Below are 9,372 nucleotides of genomic sequence, written 5' to 3' on the forward strand. Positions count from 1 at the left end.
ATATTTTTGAAAATTATGTGGAACATTCACCTTGATCAGAAATTTGCCCTGTTAAAAATAAATAGGGTGCCTACACTCAAACGTGCCCTATAGGCACACCCACCAACAGATTGCCTGCAGACAAGCTGATTTGAATATGGCTTCAAAGATATACTCATCTTGAAAAATTCCTAGGGGGGGGGGGGGGGTATAGTGGGCCGTAAATCCTATCAAATGAAGCCACCTCTGTTTGCGGATCTACGAGAGTGTGCTCGCCCTACATATATACAGTCCGACACGCTCCGTCAAAATTCCTCTGCTCACTTTATCATGAATGCTCCAAACATTGGTGGAAATCAAAAATAAGAAAAATAAGTATGGCCGATCGTGCACGAAAATTCTCGTTTCGCTACTTAGTGGACAAGAAATTTAATTCCATCGATGACAAAGAAAAGCAAGAGTGGCTTCTTAAATGGTTAATTATTGTAATTGTTGTTACGATTGTTAGACTTGATGAAAATGTCATGATAACACTGACGCACAAAGCGTATCACATTTGAAATGTGTCGCCAGGGACGCCACAGCAAGTTTTTGACAAGACTTGCTTGTTTCCAGAAGGTTCGATCACAGACTTGACTGACCGACATACAATATAAATCGATCGTGATCGAATTGATTATGGTGGATTACTCACATCTTATCGTCTTTTCCCTTCAAATAAATAAATGTCCATTTGGTAATAATTTTTAGATTACAAAACATTACCATGAATCATGATCACCAAAAGTCAGTTTTGTTTAGTAGTTGCAGCCATTTTAAGTAAGAGCAACTATTCAGACTCTTACTTTGGGAAAGAGTTCAACCCGTACCCCTCTGTATTACAAGCTCGGAAGGACTTTCCTTTGGCACTGTCCCTAACCATAACTATTTATTATAAGTATTTATAATGTTCTTTATTATACATGACAGTGCCAAAGGAAAGTTCTACCACAAGCTCTAAAGACTAACCCTAACCATTGAAAGGGGTATGGGTTGAACTCATGCCTTAACTTGTATAATGTTGCTTTATTATGGTTTTACAAGTCTGTCTCAATGGGAATAAAAATGGATAGTGATAATTACTATTGGCTTAGTTTAGGTAAAAAGACCAATACAAGAAACGGCCGAGGCCAGCTCCTCCGTCCAGGAAAGGTGGGGGGGAGGAGGGACCACATACGCTGGCAGGTGCAAGTAAGCACCAGCAGCCCAACCGTGGTCGGTGGAAGGGGGGGGGGGGGGGGGGGGGCAATGGTGCTATGGAATTTTGAATGGAGCAAGAATTATGCTAAAAGAGAAAAGGTGTGCAAGTTTGATTGAGGAATTTGGGTGCAAGTTTGATTGAGGAATTTGGGTGCAAGTGTGATTGAGGAATTTGGGTGCAATTTTGAATGGTCGGTCAAAAAGAAAGTTCCGGAGCTAATATAGGTTTTGACATTAAAGAATCGAGAGTAGCTCGTTAATTAGATGTCTATGATGCTGTGGTGTTGCCCATAGGGCCCTTAAAAAGGGCCTTACCTCTTCTGGTCGTTGCATGACAACCCAGGGGAGACTCGTTCAATTGTGTAAACACCGGTAGGCAAGGTGCTGTCATACTTATGGTCTGTTTTCTTTATATTATTAAATACCCTCAAATTATTTTCTGTCTAAAAGCCTGACTGTGTGTTTTATAATGTTGTCTGTTTTGTAGGTCTATGAAAGATCGTATCAAGGCTCAGATGTTCACATTTGACCAGCCTTTCCAGCCATACGAAAAAGACAATTTTGGGCTTGTAAGTTCCAGGGTACACCCATATTTAGGGTTATGAGATAACTTAAAAATCACAGTGCCATTATTATCATTATTTACTCTATTTTGTGTTGGAATTTGATAAAAAATTTTTTTATAAAATTGTTGGTCTTGTCAAAATTTGTAGTTGACCTTAACCAATAAAGGTCACAGTTGGTGTCTGGGTGACTACATTTTTTTAAAACCCTGCTTTACTGCCAAATGGTAACTGTATTTTAATTTAATATTATAATAAATACAGAAATTGCTAAAATATTATTTGGTAATTTTCACTTATTCACCATGTTGAATTTTATTGGTTTCCAATTTTTTTTTAAATGATGTTAGCGCGGTTAATCCATTGCTTCCAGATATTCAAGGGTGGGATTTTGTTCAGTGGTAGAATGGTAGGCTTTATTAGGTTATTTAACGATTATTGATACATACCGAGGGTTCTAGAGGTAAAGGCATTTTTGATTCATACATGTATATATGTTTATACTTTCAGGACTTTATGACAGACCCTGAAGTTGTCAGCTCATTACAAATGTTGTCTTCTCAAGACCGATGGACTCCTGTTGGTGTGTTTTAGTCCATAGATTTACATAGTTGTTATTTAATAATGCTTATGTATCAAACAATATTACTTGTATGTTAAATAATAATACTTGTGTAAAAATAATAATACTTGCATATTAAATAATGGTTAAAATAGTAAAGATACACACATACAGGTAATTGTGAATTTAAATTATAATCTTGCCAGTGTTTTTGCAAATGGTAAATACATACAGGATTCGTCACGAGTATTTTTTAATATGGAAAATATCGACCGAGTCTATGTTAATCGGTATTAATACCGATTAACTAGACGAGGTTGATATTTTACATATTAAAAAACATGAGTAGTGAATTCTATTTATCCTATAACACTTCTAAAATAACATTCTAATTACTTTTTTATAATATGACGTTATCACGATTAGCACAGATTAGTTTGACGTCACGCATTTTAAACAAATCTTTGAAAACGTTACGCTCAGGTACACGGGTCTTGTTGGCTTGTAAGCAAATGACCCATCCACAGCAACAATTACCTAGAGACCTTGCAGATTTGCATACCATTATTAACCGGGTTAATAAAGTAAATTATCATATGGGTTTATGACATGGATATCATGGGTAAGTTAGGGGATAAATTATGTTACACATTTGGAAATGTTACTACAAGTTTTATATATTAGTGATTATTAATTATTGATACACAGTTTATAAAATCAGGTTTTATTTTTAAATTTTGTTTTTTACACAGGCATTGTAGCGAAGTCGGTCACTGTTGAACCAGTAGCTTGCTTTGCACTGTCGATGGCGTTCTTTGACAGATTGTATGAGAATCAGATTGTCCGAGAGTCAGGACACATCCACAAGTGTTTAGACGAATTCTATGAAGATTTCACAATATCTGATGAACTTAGAAAGGTAAAATGTGCAGGATCTAACTTAGTCGGTGGCATTAAAGTCTCAGACTATTAAGAGTCTTGAGTCTAGACTCTAAACGTTTGATAAGCACATGGCCGGTTACTGTTAAATCAGGCTGTCTTGGACATGCTCTGTTACCGTCGATCTCAATTTCTCTCAATATATCTCCCTGCCACTTTCTGTTTGTCTTCCTCCGTCTCTACCTCCATATCTCTCTCATTTTCTTTTTCTCAATTTCATGTTGAATTAACTATATATGAGACACCAGGTGATATTCAGAGTTAAAATGTGCTGAGGTGTTGTTAGACAAATATCCCGTTTCTTTCACTCTGGTTTCAGGCGTAACAATGATTCCAGTGAGGATGATACATAACACTATTATTTCCCACTTAAAGGGACAGACCCTAGTTTTTTAACACTAAGACATATTTTTCACCTAGACTCTAGTTTCAACCCGTATTAATGGACACTAACTTTGGTTAATTAACAAACCTGTAACAAATTTGAATACATCCAAGTGAAACAAGGGTCTGTGACATTGAAATGCCCTTAAAAATAGACTAAAACACGACTCTATATCCGTTACTTCTGAGACGCATATGGTTTTTTTAAAATATGAAAAATTAATTTCGTTGTATTAGAAACAGCAGGATGACCAGAAACACTCTGGTTGTACGGAAATGAATAATCTAAACAATAAAATATAAGTAATGTTTGATTTCAGTGATCATAAATGGCTCTAATAGCGAAAAATATGCCTTAGTGTTTAAAAACTAGGGTATATCCCTTTAACAGTTTGCAATATTTTGTTTTAGCTTCTCATACAGGAAGACTGTGACAACTTCTGCCTCTTCAATGAATCGGAAAGAAACGAGTTCCTCTTTCTGTTGTTCAAGCATTTCTGTCTGGGAGGTAAAGTCTGTCAGTACGAGGATTCGATCGATCCATATCTCGACTTCACCAAACAAGTCTACAAGGAGCTCATTTCGTATGTCACTCATTAGTTACTAATTAACTTTTAACAGTGGCACGTTTATTACTGATTTAAACAGTTTGTTTGAATTTGTTCATGAATGAAGTCAGATTTGTTATTTAATTAATTACAATCATGAAAAGGTTGATTTTTTTATTTTTAAAATATTAGTATTTAGAATGAATGCTGGTCAACTTGCCTCAAAACCAACTCGCCCCCTACAATCTTGCCCCAGTGTTTGGTCAACTCACCCCAAACTTTACTGTCCGTAAATAATTGTAACAAAATTAAAAATAGACGTCTACAACTTTGGTGTCATTTTATTTATTAATATTACAGAAAGAAATGTTATATTTAACGATGGGATGGTGCATATAAAAGATCCCTTGCTGCTAATCGGAAAGAGTAGCCCATGAAGTGGCAACAGCGGGTTTCCTCTGTCAATATCTGTATGGTTCTTAACCATATGTCTGATGCCATATAACCGTAAATAAAATGTGTTGAGTGCGTCGTTAAATAAAACATCTTTCTTTCCGACTAGTGTGCATATTCAACAATATTTAATGCACATTATTCCTTGAAATATTGGTATATTGATTAAGAAAATGGTAATGGTATGAGTTGACTAGACAGTGTGAGGCGAGTTGACAAACCGCATTGGGGGTGGGGAGTTGACCAACCGTCTTGGGGGGTGAGTTGACCAACCGCGCTGGGGGGAGAGTGGACCAACCCTGTTGGGGTCAAGTTTGTTTTTGGGGCGAGCTGATCTTCTCCCTTTAAGATCAGGGGCAGGGTTGTTCTTATTTTATTGGCCTCTGTTTGAAATGTTGGGACATTAAAACATTTAAGACAAAATTGGTTTTGTACCAATATATTTCGAAGGATAATCAGAATGAAGCTTTGTGTGGCAGAACATAACAGTAAGGCAGTTTGTCACGTAACAAATGAGAATAATTTCTTGAGCATGTTCACTGGTAAGCAGTTTTTTTTAGCAGTGACAATGTTTTCTATGACTTATTAAACCAAAAGGGCTAGAAAATACTGCAATATCTGGGGAAATATTTGTTTTTATTACAGCATTGTATTAAAAGAGTTATTTATATGTGAATAAAAGTTTCCTGGTGGGTTTTTTTTAATTATGTAATGTCATAGTATGTTTATTTATTTATTGTTTTGCATATTTCAGTGTTCAGAAAAATCCAGAGACGAAGGAACTGGGCATTTTATCCAATGTTTTCAAACTGACTGCTTCAGTGAGTTTATGCATTCAATACAGTACAGTGAATATATATGTGATTTAAAATCTTGTAAACATAAATATTTATTGTCAGAATATAGACAGTAACTAATACAGGGCTAGCTCTTGGTCAGCAGAAAATTTTACCAAATTATCTACAAAATATCAGTTATTACATGAAATTATTTCGCCAAATTAAAATAAAATTTGCAAATTGTTTTTGAAATTTGCATTTGGCAAATTTGGCGATTGCCAGAGCTAGTCTTGTAATATTAAAAAAACCCAATAAAAAAACCCCTTTAAACTTTCAATCTCTGTTCAAGCCTCTTTTTCATTTCATTTCAACTTATTGTGGTGCTTAGATCTTGCAGGCTTGTGAAAATGGATAGTTGTTAACAAACTCTAAAATTCTTCAGCAAAAGGAATTAAACTGCACTGTATCAGGCAGGGGGGCTGGGGGGATTTAGCCCTCCCCTCCCAATAATTATGAATCGAAAATATTATTGGTAGTAAATCTTTATGAAAAATGCTCTTAAATAGTGTTGCATTTACCAGCATTTGTCATGTTGAATTTTACTTATAGAATGCAGGAAATTGCATTTTAGGACATCTAGTTTTCAAAATTTTACAGGGGAGCTTTGCGCCCTCAATCTTAATCAGCCCACCACCAATGTCTACTTGTTTCCTCCTTGCCTGTATATTGCACTAATTCTCAGTGTTTTGGCAAAATGAATTCAGTGTTTCAATAAATTATTCTAAAATGAATGCAATCTGTGTTTTCAGGGTGACAGTGGAGTGTACTACCCATCGAGCGTGGCTCATGAACAAACTTTCTCCTATCTCATTGTGGACGCACTCAAGAGACACATCACCATGTTATATCACAGATTCGGAAGTAGTGGATTTTCATAGTACAAATCAGAACAGCTGTCTGTGTCACAAAATTCTGTAAAAAATCCCCTCTTGAAGATTATTCTATACAAAAGCAAAACGGCAGCCACTGAAAGTTTTGCCTGTGTTTTTGTCCCCCAGGAGATGTCAGTGATGTCGATATGAATAACATAATTGCAATCTAGTATGTGGAATCTGTGTCACTGTAATGCTTTTTTCATGGTTTATGTCTGGACAAAATTTGTGCATAATTTAAATGTGGTTAATTAAAGACAGGAGACTGGCCAGGGCTAGCTTTGGGTGAGCAAAACAATTCACCAAATTGTCTATTAAACTTCAAAAATTGCAGAAATTGTCAGTTATTTTCTACAAAAATGTCAATTATTACACGTAATTATTTTTCCAAACTAAAATATATTTCGCCAACTGCTTTTAAAATTTGCAATTGGCGAATTTGGCGAGTGCCAGACCTAGCTCTACTGGCATATGTGGGATTTCAATGGTCGAGACCCTCCCCTGCTCAAGTAAATTTTCTTCTTTTATTTCAATATATTTTCTAGAGGAGCACGACTTGACCCCCTCTATAAACTTCACCCGCTACAGTCTACACCCAGCCCATGCATATATACCTGTGCAAATTTATGTTGTTTTCAATATATTTAGGGACATTTCACAGTTGAACTCGAGGGATAGTTTATGCCTCTCACATCTGAGGATGAAAATGTACATTTTGTTCTACTCAATATAGATTCAAAATATGGCTTGTACCCCCTCCCTGCCCCCTCACACTTTGGAGACTTGTCCTCCCATTCCAGATATCCAGGTAGGGCCTGCACAGAAAAGATGCGGCAGATCCACTAAGTCTAAAATACTGATTACAATGTCTGTCAGCCACACACCCCTCAATGTATTTGGGGGTGAGGGAGCATGACTCTACCCCCATATAAACATAGGTCACCAGTCTTGACCTCCCCCCTTGCTAAAATTCCTGCAGATGTCATTAAAATACACAGTAGATTAATCTACTCATACATATGGGTAATAAAACTTTTGCAAAAATACAAACAAAAAATAAGGTTTAAAATATTATATATTGATAAATATAGTTGGGATTTTCATTTTCTTAACCCATCTATTTCAATTTTTCTTTTTTACGTGGAAGAGCACATTATTTTTTAAAAACCATATTTATTCAAATAAATGATGTGGATTGGCAAATAGGCGATATGCCTATACATGTACAATTTAATAAATGCCTCTTCACAAATAAATTGTTACATAAAAAATTAGATCTGCTAAGATGTTATAAATATTATTTGTATTTATTTTTTGGTAATAAAAATGATGAATTATGTTGAAATTGGTTCTGGTATGTTGTGTCATTTGTTTATAAGTATAATATGATGACTAAATTAATATTTAGCCTAACAAAATCTAGAAATGTGTGATAAAATTTGGAAAACCCCGTAAAAATTTAGTTAAAAAAGCCACGATCGATGTTTGTATCACTATTTGAAAGTTTCTCCCTGTTATATATAGAGATTATTACATGAGCTTGTGCGTCGTACTGATTTTATGAAACGAGTGTCAGAATTATTGTATTGCCCGAGCTTCGTAAAATCATTTCTTTATTAATAACAAGGACTGTGTCAAAGCATTTCAAACGTAACTAGAAGGAGACTTCGAAAGTACGTCATTTAGTAAGCGATTACACAGCAGAGACAAAAACCCGCATTAGCCTAACTTGTGACATCGCTTCCCAAAATAACGTCATTCGAGGTGCACGTGGAATCATTATGTCACATATGTGTCATACTGGTTATATTTCCCCGACTATCGTGAACTATGTGGATAATAAATGTATATATCAGTAATTATATTGGTAGTTGGTCATGTTTTTGGAAGGGGGCTTCTACTTTGATCACCTTATTCGCCACACCTACCACCAGAAGCGGCAGCCTGTTTATCAAAACCTTTCTTATTTACATATATGACGATGAATACAAAAATACAAGTCTACATACTGTAGACCGAATATTTTTGTCTGTAAAGATATTTTATATTCTTCTTTTTTTAATGATTTGTCTATTTTATATTTATATCTATATTTTATGACTGTAAAAAGCTATATTCTATGGGTGTAAAAGCCATAGAATAGAAATAGAAAATAAAAAAATCATTAAAAAAATTAATATAAAATATGACATAGCTTTACAGACAAATATATTAGTAGTAAGGAGGCCTGTATGGGGCCATGACCTACTTTCCGTGACCTTGACCTTGATGACGTCACGTGACCTCGTCCTACTGGCCCATTTAGACTGTCCTTGACCTTGATGACGTCACGGACTACTGTGCCGTGTGCAACATCCTACTGGCCCTGACCTACTTAGACTGACCGTGACCTACTTAGACTGGCCTACTGTGCAGTGTACAACGTCCTACTGACCCGGCCCTGACCTACTTAGACCGGCCCCTGACCTACCTAGACTAACACGAAAGAGTATAAAAAGGCTAGATACGGTTTCATTGTCATTCGCAAGCCAAAAACGACCACATCTACTACGTCATTGTTATTCGTTTGTGATATTTCGTCATTGTTAGAAGAAGATTCATTTGGATCATTGTGAGAGATTTTGTCACTGTTAGAAATCGACTGGATCAAGACTTGAAAATAGTAAGTTAATTTTCTTATACTGATTTAGTTTGAAGATCTATGTGTTTGCAGTGGTGGACAACGTTTTAACAAATGGTACTTTTTGAAAATCGTTCTTTCTTCAAACACGGTGAAATAAATAACAATTTTACATTGAAAGTGTTCTAAACACGGAAGCAGTTGTTCTTGTATGCAACGTCATTCAAAAACTGACGTCATTCAAACATTATAAACGTCTTATACTCTCACCCTTGTTGAGTCGTTGTCTCTATTAAGTCGTGTCATTTCACCTCTTTTTAAAGTACCTACCGTTTGTTTACGTTCTAAGTCTCACAGTAAGATGTGTAGACAGT

At 35.6% G+C, this 9,372-nt stretch overlaps 1 protein-coding gene across 1 annotated transcript; it reads left to right on the forward strand.

The window, feature by feature from the left end:
- The first annotated feature begins 356 nt into the window (after positions 1-356).
- Positions 357-7,715, forward strand: LOC121370908 (cilia- and flagella-associated protein 300-like). The gene is made up of 7 exons (XM_041496444.1): positions 357-454; positions 1,706-1,787; positions 2,292-2,364; positions 3,096-3,262; positions 4,078-4,250; positions 5,422-5,488; positions 6,256-7,715. The coding sequence occupies exons 1-7, from the start codon at positions 357-359 to the stop codon at positions 6,382-6,384; spliced, it is 789 nt and encodes a 262-aa protein (XP_041352378.1). The 3' UTR covers positions 6,385-7,715.
- Positions 7,716-9,372: the final 1,657 nt, after the last annotated feature.

The sequence above is a fragment of the Gigantopelta aegis genome, chromosome 1, assembly GCF_016097555.1.
Source record: "Gigantopelta aegis isolate Gae_Host chromosome 1, Gae_host_genome, whole genome shotgun sequence".
In the NCBI taxonomy this organism is placed as follows: domain Eukaryota; kingdom Metazoa; phylum Mollusca; class Gastropoda; order Neomphalida; family Peltospiridae; genus Gigantopelta; species Gigantopelta aegis.